Here is a 15,620-nt window from a genome sequence, read left to right as displayed (position 1 = left end):
CTTGACACATGCTTATCTCCGGTGAGTGTTTCACCAGGCTATGAAGTCGGTGTGATGACAATATTGACTGCTGAGGTCTTGCCTGGCAGAGGTGGGATCTGAACCCGGAGAGTGAGTCTGACTTCTGGGATTGTGCTTTCTTTAATAATCTCTCTATAGTTGTCAAAGTAAGTAGAACAAAGAAGGTCACCTAAAAACCAGCTACCAGCACACGGGAACTACTGGATGGAAGACAAAATACAGGAATGTTACAAAGACTGTGCTCCCGTGTTAATGGACAAGTAGAGAGGGACTGTTCCAAGCACAATGGGCAATGGTGTGGATGGTGATCCAATCCAAAGTCTAGAAGTCACAGAGATGTTAATATGTGAAAGTGATAAAGACACCAATGGAATTAGCTCCTCAAATAAAAGGAGGGCTATATGGCAAATCATATCAGAATGAAAAGAGAGGGGATTTTCTGAGCACAGCATGAGGGTAATTTCAAGCAGAAACTACAATGGAATGGGCCTTTCTTTCCTGGTCCTTAGAAGAAATGTGTACCCACCTCCTTCCTGAGATGGGCAGCCTGCAGGCCTTAGCCCAGGAAGCAGGTCCCCAGTCCTCTGGCTGTTGTCATAATTTCCTATTACAAACAATGAATCAAAAGCGGGGATGGGGAAGGGAGGGTTGGGTTGTGGCAAAGAGGTAGAGAGCTTGCCTAGCATGCGTGAGGCACTGGGTTCGATCCTCAGCACCACATAAAAATAAAGATATTGTGTCCAACTACAACTAAAAAACAAATACTAAAAAAGGGGGGGGGAGGGGCTCAATTTCTGAGGCTGGTGTCTTTAGGAAATATCTGTTTGGGGTTTTCTTTTAGGGTAGGATTAGTGTAATAGTCCTTAATTCTACTGATTGTCAATTGTTTAAATCACTATTATCAAATAGTTTCTTTGTGATTATGTAAGCTAAAAAATAGCTAATCTCTTTCTTGCTCTATTAAGCATGCAGGATAGGGTAATGGTTATTTGGGCTCCAGGTTGGAACCCAGCTCTGACATTTAACAGCTGTGTGACCTCAGCTGTGTACCTCAGTTTCCTCATGTGAAAATGGAGATGTTATAGGTTATACCTTCTGAGGTCATTGTAAATGTACCAAACGACAGCCCTCGGAACAGTGGTGGCATATCATAACTGTAGATAGATGCTATTGGCAATGATTGAGTTTATCTTTCAGTTGACTCACAATTTAGGTGGCAATCTTGAGCTAAACCCAACCAAAATTAGGGCTTGTATTCCCATGTTAATTATGAAATTGGTATATGTGAGTAATGTCATTATTCAACGGAAAGAGTCTCCAACCCTCAAGAAATCAATTTAATTCAAGTAGTAACTATTTATTGTATTGACATATTTACAAAATATTACAAAGTAAAATACCACTCTAATTCACCATATTACACAAGGGCTGCATACAGGCAAGACAAAGTATATGGAAAACACTTATTTCTGTCTTTGGTATTAGAAATCTACACAAATCTGCAGCATTTAAAGTTTCCAATACAAAGTATTAAACAAAGATAAAGTTGTAATCAGTAATGTCATGAAAAGGGGCTTTAATATCCTCTGCTCTGAAACCCCCAGTCCAATGAAATGCAACAGGAAGACCACACACCATTTGTAAAAGCGGAGTCTACTGACTGAAATAAACAACACATGCTACAACACTGTACACGGGAGCATTTCAATTTGTGTGACACTGTGCTCTCCATAATAACATTTGGCTGACAGTAACAGACATAACATTCCCAAGACGAGAGTCACAGGTAAGACTTTATAGAGAAGAAATCCACTCCAAGAGTGCACCTTGGCAGTGTAACTTCACTATACAGAACATTTTGTAAAATACATTTTCATGATAGTTTACACATATACAAAAACTTAACTGGTTTTAGCAAATGATATTTTTTCTAAAACACAATCACAGTTTACATAATTCTGAGGTAAAGGTCTTGAGTCTATCCTAGATGAGAAGACCTAGCCCATGAGGGTCTCTAGATGGGGATGTGTCCACTGAATATCATGTTCTGGCACCTAGTGGATTGGGGGAGAAGGCAAGCTATAGTCACTTCATTTCAGAGAGGATCCAAAATTTCAAAACTCAACGTTCCTAGTTCAGCTCTGTGAAGTTATAATGCTTGAAAACAAATTTTTCCCCCAAACAGGAAACACTCTCCAAATCTTGTCAGAACATGATTTCTACTATGGAGGAAGTATTTCATCAGGAAAGGGCCAAGTTAGTGTCTTAATTGCCTCAACTGGGGACTCTGTGCATCCCAGGAAGAACATATTTAGACCCCTCACATAAAAAAGAAGTTCAGGCCTGCTAAAATAAATCCACTTCAAAACTCATCTTCCCACCAGTCAGTACATGTCCAGAAATGCCTGCAGATGGGAAGCCCATAGAAGCTCAGTGAGCTTCCTTCTGTCCCAGAAATGCATGAAGGACCCAGGTGTGCTTTCCTTCCAAAATCCTCAACAAAGTAGTTTGTGCTATGGTAGAAAAGAAAGTAGTCTTAGAGTGGTTTGTGCTGCTCTAAGAAAATGTGGGAATCAACAGATATGTCCCAGGTCTTTCCAAGAGGGGAAGAAAAGCATATGTTATAGATACTACTGCTACGAAATGATTTACTATAGATTATAGCCCTTGGTCTGTTTCTGTAAACAATGCCACCTTACTCAGACTATTGGCAACTATTCATAATATGCCCAGCCAAGATTATTTCATCAAGTCAAGTACTACCAAAATAACCCTATGAAGTCGTGAAGGCTGTGAAGATTTAATATGAAGACATTCTCTTTCATGTGCTTTTCCCCCTCTTTTTACAAAGACGTCTGCAAATATAATCAAGACATCAAATGAATAATTAAAACCCTCTGGAATATATTCCTTATGATGCAAACCAGAGCATTTGCCTCATACGTTTATCATGAGTAACATCTGGGGGTAAAAGTGTTTGCTGGGCAATGAGTCACTTGTTGGGCAATTTAAGACAAGTAATTCTGGATCTTTCCAGTAGGCTGGATCCTACCCAAATGGCAGAACTCTAATTTTTCTTCATGCTGAGAAAAGCAAAATTAAAATTCTGCTTCTTTGTGCCATCATAAACCCTGGTGAATGGAAGGTGAGAATGAAGTAAATATGCATTAGGCATTTACTAATGGTGGGCATTTAATGGTGTCTGACCCAATGAAGTAAAGAGAAACGTGAACCAATATGTTTGCAGGACTCTTTTCAGAAAGAAAAGCTTTTGGCTTTGCCCTGGCCCCTGACAATGACAGACTGGCAGGCTGTTTCTTGCACAGCTCTAGGCAAACCATTAATCTGTCAGTACCAAACATCTTTAGAAATCCCAGCATTAAGACTTAGGAGGGGAGAAGGAGGGAGGATATTGAACAACCAGAAATTCAGCTTTTTAAACACTTCAGTTAATTCATAATGCTGTGCAGGCTTCTGTTTATCCCTTCTCTGAGATTTCTGGTCCAGGGTCCAGTGCTGGATTGGAATTTATTCATCCTCTTCCACATATGTGGATGGAAACCAGCCCACCTAAAAAAGAAAAGCAACCAACATGATGTTGCATCTGGCATTTCAAAGGATTCTACAAACAGCCCTTCATTTTCATAATATCCCAATTAGACTGGGGTTTCATGCTTACTATAGGTAAAGACAATGGGTTTAACTATTCTTAGAAGCCTAATAGATTGAGTGATAAAAACAGAGGAATAAAGTAAGCTTCAATAATGAGTTAGAATCTGTTAGCACACACAAAAATATGTAAATTAAGTGTAACACAGGTCTCAAGTACATAATGACTCCTATTTCTGCTGTAGAACTGGGTGTAAAGACAGTACCATGTCCCATTCTTTCCAATTGGGATCCGCAGCTCTTACTGATATCTGACACTCCACATAAAGTACAGGCTCTGTGGCTGAGGTTCTGAAAAGAACTGAAATACTCATCAGCTCTTTCCTAAACAGGAAGCCCTCCAGCTTGCTGCCATGAACATTCTTGATGTCACTATGGTATTTATGCAACACGTTTTCAGTAAGGCATGACACTGGTCTCTAGGCCAGTGGTAGGTGGCATGAAGTCTGCCCCACAATGGATGTCCATCATGCCTCCCACTGGTCTGCTTCAGTCAAAGGCACAAGCACTTGAGAGCCACAACTCACCCTGCCGTTCACTTCTCCTCTCCACCAGCCATTTGCACTCATCTTCGTGTAAATCTTCACCACATCTCCTTTCAACAAGGAGAGTTCTCGCATATCTCTTGCACAGAAGTCATACCGAGCGATGGCGATGCCTAGCACTTTCGGACTTAGTACTGCAAAGGAAATAATGGGAGTCAGAGTGGACATGGGGTGGGTGAGCAGCCATAAGAACCCAATCAGAAGAGTGTGACTGATGCCACCAAAAGCACAGCTGTGACTTCATCATAGCCAGTGGTGGTGGCAGACAAGAGCTTGAAACAGCACAGTGGCCGTTTCAATTCAATCAGCTGTGGGCGAATGCCTTTCATAAGTTTCAGTCACTGTTCTGCTTCCACATTCGTTGAATTTTTAAAAACTAATTTTTGGAAAAAAAATAAAACTAGCTAGTATCTTGAGTTACTATCTGAAAAATTAAATAAAAAAAACAACTTTTGCAAAAAGCTGCTATGGTGGCACAGTTGTCTATTTCTAACTAGAACCTCTAAGGTCAAGCTATATGTTTTGTCTAGTATCTACTTTAACTAATTCTCAAATAACTAAATTTTTTCACTCTCATGAAAGTCTGTCAAATTGATGTCATTACTTCTAATTAAATAGCATTTGCCCTCCTAACCAAACTTTTTATGTTAAGACTCTTGGGGGATAAACCTAGTTACTGTTTTATGTGAGAGTGTGAAAGAAGTTTCACAGAAAGAACACAAATACTGCCTTAAAGAAACCTTTAACTAAAATGTCTAATCAAAATAAGTTGTCCAGGAATTCAACTCCTGTATTCAGAGATTTTTTTTGTTTGATTTAATATTTTTGAGCCCTCCTTTCTCTGAATGGAAAAGTCCATTCGAGCTCCACATGGTTGGAGTCTCTAGAGTTTCATAACAAGTTTTATATCAACTTCTCCACCTGTTGCTCTTTGGGCTCATAAACTGATTTCAATTATATGTTCAGTGATTCTGAGAATCACTCATCTGAGATTGGTGGGACTTTATAAATCTTAAATAGTGAAGGAGCTTCAGTGTAAGAGAAAGACTGGGAAGCTCCATCCACCTGTGTGTTTAACGGTTCCGAGTCCCCAGGCAGCCACAGCTATGACCCATGTTGCCCTGGAAGAGTGTGCCCACTTAGGGACAGGGATCTCTGGCCTATTACTTGTGGCTTTGTAGTGACAGAAATGTTTTTAGTCTCCAGGTGTCGATCAAAAGATAAATGAATGGCAATGCTGTAGATTTCAGAACTGTAAAGGGAGTAAAAATGGGTCATTTTATTTTACTGTTCAGGACACAAACCATTTTAATGGTTTTCTTACTGAAAACTGTCCCATTGCCGGGGCACTACTCTTAGAGTCAGAGCACATAAAAACACCCCTGTGATGGAAAAACCCAATCATCAACTTAACTGTGTGACCTTACACAGGCCTCTTAACCCCTCTAGGCCACATTTTTCTCATCTATAAAATGAAAGGTTTGTACTAGATGACTTTTAAGGTCTTTCTATTTCAAAACTCTATGATTCTATTGGGACTTACAGGCTAATTTTTTAAAAACCTGTAAGACAAAATATTTTACCTAGCCATAATGTTGCCCCTTCAATGCCACATAAATAGCCATTAAACTCTCTAGCTAATGACAGAAATCAAGGCCAAAATGCCTGGGCAGAAACCAAAGAGATGTAGGATTGATAGGCATCCTTTCAAGCAATATGCACTGAATTTTAAACTTCTATTTGAAAGTAAAATTATGATTTGGGTTCTTTTTATTTTCTTTGTGGAAATACATAAGCACTGTCTTTTCTGGCCTAAAGTTTCTAGTCTTCAAAAAAATATTAATGGTATTTGCAGAATACTTTATCTCCCTTTATACTTCCACTCCCCATCCCTCTCCCACCTCTACCCACAGACACATTATAAAATGTCTCATTGAAATATATGGCATGAGCACACACGCAAAAACCAGAGAAGTGAAATGTCATGACAAACAATGACTTTATGACAGAGAAGAGTAAAGTGCATGGTGGTAATGGAACTCTAGGGACTGTCTGTGAGGAGATGTATCTATATGAGAAGCCATACACAGAAGTCAAAATATTTTATTTGCAAACAGAAGCAAGCTGGAGAGACATATAAAAGCAGTAAAGCAGTACCTGACCAGAAAGGAGTGGAAGAAGGGGGAACAAAGCTGTAGTCTGGAGGAGTTACAAAAGAAAAGCCACAGAACAAAGAGGGGGCTTAGAGAAAGAAAGAAAAAGAGAGAAGCAAAAGAACATTTAGGAATTGGTTAAAAAAAAAACTCTACACAACTATTTTGTTGTCTGTAATCATAAGATAATTATCACATCCAAGTTGCAATATCAAGCTGCGTTTTCACCCATTGCTCTACTCTCACTGTTTCTGAATGAAGAACAAGTCAGACTTTCACATTTTGACATTTTGATTCACAGGAATTCCATTCAGAGTGGTCTATCCTTTAACAGGCAAACACTGCAAACCAATTCCACGTTGCCACCTTTGAACTTCATCCATCCAAGGTTGTTCAGGAACAGCCTCCTCATTTTGATGTGGTGCCCAATTTCCACTTTGTTACAACAGTAGGAAGGGGGATCCCATAAATTCTTGATGTAAAATGTGTTTCACATCAATACTAGTGTGAATCAGTAGTGTCAATGAAATATGCAGAACCCATCGAAAATTAAGAAAACCACCCAATTTACTAGGAACCACCCTCAACTCACAATCAAGCATGCACATCTCAGATTATTTTCAAAAGAAGAAAAATGCAATTAGAAATGGTAACCACCCTGAATTTTACCATCTCTGGAAAATAAAGTACTTATATCCTCCCAATTATAAAAAATGTACAGAAAAGTTTTATGCATTTGGATGCTCAAAACTTTTTACTTTATACTCTTAATAATAAGAGCTAACAACCTTTCTCAAATGTTTATCAAGTTTTAGATATCATGCTCAAAATATTCAGTATTTCATTTAATCACTACAATAGCTCTAGGAGGAAGATATTAATACTATTTTCCCTTTGTATCTGAGTAAATCCGGATTCAAACCCAGGCAGTATGACCCCAAGGTCCATCCTCTTAACTGATGCTGCACGCTACTCTGTCCGCACCTTCTCTTCTGTTGCAGGTACCTCCACAGACAAATGCTAATGCCAGGTGCCATTACCATGAACAAGGAAGGCAAGGGTTATAAGCTTCCTCACAATATTCATTCTTCCCTCTTCCATATAATAGATCACTCAGTTCAACTATGTTCACCCAGAAGAAGATTGCAGTTCCCAGTCTCCCTGCAGTTTGGTACATCTATATGGCCAAGTTCCTAGTCAATGATATAGACGCATAAGTATCAGAAGGTAGCTTCCAGGATCGTGAAAGACAGCAGAAATGCACCCTTCTTTTTAGTAATATATTCTATTCTGCTATGTGGCATGTGAAAGCTACCATCTTGGTCTATGAAAAGGAAAGCCTCTCTTTCAGGCTAACAGAACACATGCTTGAAAGAACCTGAGTTACTAAAGAGTTCCTGGAACAGAGATGACCTGCCCTTCTCTCCTGCCTGGGCTGACTACCACTAGGTTTTTACAGGAAAGAGAAACTATCTATCCTACTCAAGCTGATATTGTTTTGTCTTCCTGTCACCTGTACCTAGACCTAATCTAAACTGTTACAAAAAGTTTTCTATAACCAAAGATGAGGTAAAAGTGGGCCAAACAAATACCAAAAAAACTGGGGACCGAGTTTATAAAATCTTCTGCCTCTTTTCAGGAAATGGCTTGACTTTGAGAGTCACAAAATTCTCTAAGAACTAAGTTTCTTGTCAAAAAGGGGTTCTCATGTCTCTGTTTAATGTTAATCTTTTCGGAAATGAAGGGAGACCCTCATTGCTATACAAAATTACATATAAGAGGTTGTGAGGGGAATGGGAAAATAAACAAGGAGAGAAATGAATTACAGTAGATGGGGTAGAGAGAGAAGATGGGAGGGGAGGGGAGGGGGGATAGTAGGGGATAGGAAAGGTAGCAGAATACAACAATTACTAATAGGGCATTATGTAAAATTGTGGATGTGTAACCGATGTGATTCTGCAATCTGAATTTGGGGTAAAATTGGGGGTTCATAACCCACTTCAATCTAATGTATGAAATATGATATGTCAAGCTTTGTAATGTTGTGAACAACCAATTAAAAAAAAAAAAGAAGAAGGCACTTGACTTGAGGATTCTGGCTGCTTGGTGAAAACTTGACCTCTGGACAATGAAAATGAACAGGAGCCAAATCCTGGAGCAAGGAGAAAGAGCTACAACTGTAAGGAGTTGTATTGTACCCAGAGAAGAGCTAAATGAGTGAGACTGGACATACAGTTAACTGAACTCAGTCATGAAATTCCCAATTTCTTCTACAATGTTGTGTTTATTTAAATAATTACTACATGGGTGCTTTTCTAAGCCCACCATGACATACTAGAATAAAGCAATGACCTGTGGCACACACTTGTAATCCCAGCAGCTCAGGAGACCGAGGCAAGAGAATCACAAGTTCAAAGCCAGCCTCAGTAACTTAGTGAGGCCCTATCTCAAAATAAAATATAAAGAAGAGCTGGGGATGTGTTTAAGTGTCCCTGGGTTCAATCCCTGGTACCAAAAATAAATAAATAAATGGATAAACGACAGATAAATAACCAACTTCAATAATGGCCCAATAGCTTACTCATCCAGAAAAATGGTAGAGTCTCTAAGAATCTGATTCCTCAAAGCATCTAATGTCAGTTAGGTTTAGGATGCACTAGAATAAAGAATCCCTTAATGACAGAATAAAGAGTATGGACAAACTCCATATTGCCAATGAAAATGTAATAGTTATTAAACTAAAAAGCACCATGAAAATTCAACATGCCAACTTTGCCCAGAGGAAATTAAAGCCAAGTTCAATGTTTGCCCTAGGTAGAACTCTTGGTCTCCTATACCTCAACTTATACCCTACAATATCCCCTCAACTTCTCAAGTATTTCTATAGTTTAATTTTATTTTTTTATGTGGTGCTGAGGATCAAACCCAGTGCCTCACATGTGCGCAAGGCAAGCGCTGAACAACTGAGCCACACCCCAGCCCTCTATAGTTTAATTTTAAATAGTTCCTCACATCTGACTATTTATTCAAAATCTTCTAGGCCAATTAAATAAGTGGTAACTAAAAAAAAAAGGGGGTTCTCAGAATCCCTAATAGCAGTAACCTGTTGAGGGGATTAGCAGACCCCTGCCAAACAGACTGGCCATGGGAACTGGGGGAGAGTTCAGTTGCTCTTAGAATCACAGATCTTGAAGCCTTCACATGTACAGGGACACATTCATGACACACATTTCTTGTGAATGGTCTCATAAGTTCACTTTGTACTTGCCCCGATGTATCAAGGTTCTTTTCTATTCCATTTGCATGTCCTATACTTTAATACATATAAGTGTGCTGGTATATATACCATCACAAGTAATTTGATAAAATGCCCAATGATGGATATGCAGTAGAACTGGTATCTTTTCACTTTCTTGAGACCATGATACACCCACTGCTAGAGACAGAGAGGATGCCATTTCTAATAAATAGCACAAACCTTACTCCGTTATTGGCAGAAAATCTGGGGTCAATATTCCTATCTCATGTCTGTGAGAACATAAGTCAGAGGACTGCATTCAACATATTACTCTGGCAGGTATGAGAATCTTTCTCCTTGGAGTGTTTTCTAAGTGTCCATCCTTGATTCCCTCTCTGGGACTACTTCATTCAGAAAGAAATAAAAAAAGACTATATTTCTCCAAATTTTCTAATGAAGGTAATTTAAAACTACAGTCTGAAATATAAGAAGAGATAAGTTATCTCTAAAAGGGAAAAATGAGAAATCAATAGAAGCACAATTAAGTGTAATTTAAATAATCTCAACAATAGGTAGATAAATTAGATAGATAACCTGTCTATAATCTTAAACTATCTAACTTTCCTGAATATGGGTAATGCTTCACTAAAGGACTTGAATATCTGTTTCAATAACATAATATTAGAGTGCTACCCTTGTCTCTAAGACTCTTATAATTATGTGCATTCATGTCAAGTATCTAGAATTCAAACATCCTTAAATCTGATTGAAAATATTATAATTTCAACTAAATAGTAGTTAGCCTGCATGTTTAAGCTTCTGCACCTCTGTGGGCTTCATTAAAACATTTCTTTTCCCCCAATGAGTGAAACAGATTCTTGGATATGCCTTCTGAATCTCCTCTAAATTCCAGTCTGTGACTTTCAATGTTTTCATGGTATTGCATGAAGTAGAGCCACTTTCCCGGATTCAACATGTCTGAAACAAAACTCATCACCTTCTTCCTTGGAGTCTAACTCAACCTCCCATTTTTTTCCTTCCCTCCTTCAATGACTCCATTAAATGACTCCCCTGCACTCTTTTGAACCACCCTTGCACAAAGGAAGTATACTGTCATGCTCTTGCTGTGGACTAAGTCAAGTGCCTTCTACCTTTTAATCCTTCACTAATTCTCAGTGCCCCCATTAATTCTAACCTCAGACAAAAGCCCCTCAGGTGGTCTTTTTGTTTTTGACTTTCTTTCCATCTGTTCTAAATTCAGCCTTCCAGATACTTACCCAAAACGGAACTTCTCTCATTCCATTTGCTAAATTATGAAATTTAAACTCTTGACCTGAATTCCACAACAATTCATAATCTAGCTCCTACTGCCTTTCTACACAAATCTGCTATAGTTTTCAAATATGAATTCCTTTCACTTAGATCTGCTTCTTACTCCCCCTTGAAGCCCTTAGCTATATTTACAACCCAGAATTTCTCCATATTTTGGAATTCAGGCTCCTGTCCCGGGTCTTAGCTAACCTTAACTTCCCCCTTTCTCAAAAGCCCAGCTCTGGTACCTCCCTGAGCCTTTCTGACCAATTGAGACCATATGTGTCCCCTCTCTGTCCTTTCCTAGATATCTGTTAGGCACTTGTACCATAGCACTTCTGGGTTCTATTATTTAATGACTGAATGTACTCCAGTTTGTATCACCAATTAGACGTTGATTGTGGAAGGCAGGGGTCAGTTCTTATATGCTTCTACAATCCCCGCAGGATGGGGACCGGTGCTAAGCAACCAAAGTTGCAGAATGGACAGGAATCTCAGCAGGGTATTTAATTTTGCAAGTTCCTTATGTCTCCTCCTCCTGTTCATTTAGCTCATCTTTTGCTCACTTAACTGCTCAATAAGACTTCCAACAAAGGCTGGCAAAACACAAAGGAAAGTATGTGAAATATATTCAAGTTTTATTCCCCAGGCTTCCTGAGAGCCATAATCTATCAGTGATATTCCTACAATAACTATAATTTTTTCAAAGATGCTGAACAGCTATTAAATACTGTATGTCTCACAGCATTAACCACACTACATGCCTGAGGAATCTTCCTAGGAGTAAAAGGTTAATCAGTTTCTCCTGCCACCCAGCGTATAGCTGTCAGCCAAACATTTTAATGATTGGTAGGGATGCTTTCTACTTTTCTACACGTGTAGCATGACTTATTGTTGACACTCTTAATATAAGTCAATTTTCACTGCCTTTGGGTCCTTAATTCCCTAGAGATGGAAAAATATTATTTGAATATCTGGCACCTACTGAGACAAGAATAAAAGATAACATGTTTCCCTAGGAAAGTATGGATTTAAATCTAGACATAAACAATATCAGAATACAGCATTTGATAACATTAACTTTCAATGTTTTAACTTGTAAAATATAATTATATCTATACTGAGAATATATCCACCTGTGTCTACACAGATATGCAGATGTGTAGTCCCTTCATCAAACTCCTCCTACTTCACCAGGTTCACATCTAACACAAGAATTATTGGTAGGATAGGACTGTAGTTGTGGCTTAGTGGTAGAATGCTTGGTTAGTATGTGTGAGGCACTGGTTTCAATACTCAGCACCACATAAAAATAAATAAAACAAAGGTATTCTGTCCATCTACAACTAAAAAAATAATTTTATAAAAAGGATCATTGGGGGCTGGGGATGTGGCTCAAGCGGTAGCGCGCTCGCCTGGCATGCGTGCGGCCCGGGTTCGATCCTCAGCACCACATACCAACAAAGATGTTGTGTCCGCCGAGAACTAAGAAATAAATATTAAAAAATTCTCTCTCTCTCTCTCTCTCTCTCTCCTCTCTCACTCTCTCTTTAAAAAAAATAAAAAATAAAAAATAAAAAATAAAAAGGATCATTGGTAGGTGCATGTCTTGGAATAGAATTAGGAAGAGCCCAGGAACAATGACATTCAAGTGGGAATACTTAGGTGGTTGTCATCTTCTGGACTCTTCATTCACTGCCTAGTATTACAGGTAACCTCCCTGCGTGTGCACTATGTTATTTTGGAAACTTCTTGAGAGACTCACTCTTATCTGTATCAATACCCATGTAGATAATATTAAATTAATATCGAGCCCTTTTTGATTGAAGTAGTCATTGGCAAACTGCATGCTTCAGTTAAGAGTCTAATTTCCCTCCATCTTCAAACACTTTCATATTAGCACAGAGGGGGTAAGAACCCAGCTCAGAGAGACCCTGGAGGCAGGGCTCTGGTGATTTCACATATGTGTGACACCTGGCTCTCAACTGGGCTAATGTTCAAAGAGAGTATTATTATCAATTGAGTGGCTCATCATTTAGTGGCTTAATGTTTCAATTAGGAGCTATTAAGAGCACAAATATTATTTATCAACTTTCCAAGTTAAACAAACAAAACCTAAAGTACTAACATTCTCTAGTGGGAATAGAATTTAAATAAATAGGGAATAGAAGTCATCAGCATAGCCATAACTGATTGGCAAATCATTAGTGGATATTATTCAGTTCTAAGATTTGACCAAAAAGAAAAAGTCACAGAATACAGAAGTATGTCAAGTGATTGAAAAGAAGAATAGGTTATCAGTAGAATAAAAATGTAGTAGTTATGATCTCTCATGCCTGTATTTCCATAGTCAAGGCTAACCAAGAATTGCTTTAAAGTAGTATGATCTGCCTTGATAAGGTACTAATGTTAATGAGCAAATGAAAATATGCTCAATTTTCAGTAATATTTGAAATTTGTACAGAGAAGAGGCTGGGCTCAAACAACACTCTTTTTTTTTCAGATCTGACTTATTTTAAAAATTTTTAATATTTAAAATTTTTATTTGTTCTTTTTAGTTTTACATGACAGTGGAATCTATTTTGATATATTTATACAACCATGGAATACATCTTATTCTGATTAGGATCCTAGTCTTGTGGATGTACACGATGTTGAGATTCACTGTGGGGTATCCATATGCATCCATGGGAAATCTATGTCAGATTCATTCCACTGTCTTTCCCATTCCTACCCTCCCTCCCTCCCCTTCGTTCCCCTTTGTCTAATACACGGTCAATCAACATTCTTCCCTAAGATATTGGTTATCAAATGCTAAAGTATTTTTGAAATAACAATTATCCATTATGTGTATCAGAGAACTTCAGTTTAAGCATTCACTAATTATTTGCTGTTAGTTTAGACATGATCCAATATTCAGTTTTTAGATGTAATAAGCATATGCGTTCACACTCATTTAGGTAACAAAAAGCAGTTAGCAAGGCTATCAGGCAACTGGACCAGTCATATTATCAGCACAGTGACCTCCTGCATTGGCTGCCCTGCAGTGTCTAGCTTTCTTCCTGAAGACCTGTGCTCCTGTGTGAGATGCTTTGATGAACAGGCCAGGAGGTTCTTTTTGCCAAGACGGTCTACAGATGGCCTAACAGCAGAAAACATGCTGAGAATTTAATGAATGTTTAATTTAAAATTGTGATCCTTACCCTGATTTTATTTAGAGCTCAGGCATGTCTTCTTTTTAAACTCCCAGCAACATTCACAGACATAGTATCAAATATCTGCTCCTTTAACTCCCCCAAATAAAACAAACTAAAACTCCCTTGTTTAGTGTTTATTGTATATTTTATATGTTATCACTAAAAATAGGAATAATTCAGATTGGTTTCACTTAATAGAGGGCTGACATCTGGTAAATGGAAAAAAATGTCTGTTAATGCGAAATTAAACATAGCAAGTAAAAGTGATGTGTAGGATACTAGAAAAAAATAAACTAAACAGTACTTGGTATTCAACGCTACACAGTACAAACATATAAAGCTATTAGGAAAATAAAATAAGTACAGTCTTTCCTATTGTTTTGGAAAATTACATCATTTGACATCACTTTGGGATTTCAGATTGTTTATAGGCATATAGTTTGTCAAGATGTGAAACTGATTCTAAATCCATATTCTTTAAAAATAAAAACTACTATTTATTAAATTACTAAGGTAGCAGGATTGTGCTGAGTTAGTAAAGGAGATATAACAAATAGGCAGGAACTCTGACTTCAGAGGAGCTTACAAATTAGTGGGGAGACAAACACACACAGACATTAGAGATGTGAAAATAATTCATTTTGAATCAAGAATGCTGTGGCTAGACACTAGAATCTGCTGTAGCCCTAAAAATATAACAAAATCCTTCAATCTTCCACTTGCTCCCGCCTAAAACTTGAGAGTCATCCTTAGGTCTTCTCTTATTATGATACCTCCCATCTGATGTGTCATGACACCAGTTGAATCACCTTCAAAAGCTATCACCTAAATGGCTATATGTTGGTCCCAGCCACTGTGACTTCTACCTAGATAGTCACATGAGCCTTCAAAGTGAGACTATGTCTCTCCTTTCCATAAATCCTTCCAATGGATTCCCATTTCTTCTAAAGTAAAAGCTAATGTCCCATAGGACCTTACAAGATCCAGCCTCCCTCACCTCTCAGATCTCCTAATAGTACTCCTTTGGCTTCTTCTGCTCTGGCAACATCACTCATGTCATATATGCTTCTTCCTTTGCACTGGCTGGTCTTTCTCTTACTTCCCTGAGTTTTTACTCACAAGCAACCTTTATGACGGGGCCTGCTCTGACATTCTGTAAAAGTCATGGACACATATCACTTGTGCCCTGTGATGCAGGTAGAAAACAGGATTTTACAGGGTGGATTACATGTAAGCAGGGGAGTCAGAGAGTGCACACAACCCCAGAGACTCTCACTGTCCTACTTTTTAGGTTGGGCACAAATGGTCTGCACACACAGCAGTTCAAGTCTCAGCAGCTGGCTCTACATACTGGTAGGGAATGAGGAATTTATGTGAGCTTGTAACAACAGAAGCTCCCTGGTCATACAAGTGGACAGGTTAGAAAGGGGCACTCACTGGAGCTGGTGGCTGGTGTCAGCCTGTTGAACAGGTACTGGAGAACTGC

General features: G+C 38.5%; 1 protein-coding gene across 1 annotated transcript in view; it reads right to left on the bottom strand.

The window, feature by feature from the left end:
- Positions 1-1,353: 1,353 nt before the first annotated feature.
- Positions 1,354-15,620, bottom strand: part of VAV3 (vav guanine nucleotide exchange factor 3) — a 365,289-nt gene continuing 351,022 nt past the window's right edge. Inside the window, exons 26-27 of the mRNA XM_081308329.1 lie at positions 4,218-4,369; positions 1,354-3,591 (exon numbers count right to left, since the gene is read on the bottom strand). Of these exons, the coding sequence (XP_081164455.1) occupies positions 3,550-3,591; positions 4,218-4,369 (194 nt within the window). The 3' untranslated portion in view covers positions 1,354-3,549. The remainder of the gene's footprint in view (positions 3,592-4,217; positions 4,370-15,620) is intronic.

This window comes from Spermophilus citellus, assembly GCF_964194105.1.
Source record: "Spermophilus citellus genome assembly, chromosome: 9".
Lineage (NCBI taxonomy): Eukaryota > Metazoa > Chordata > Mammalia > Rodentia > Sciuridae > Spermophilus > Spermophilus citellus.
Note: the sequence above shows the minus strand (reverse complement) of the source record. Positions and strands in the feature narration are given on the sequence as shown.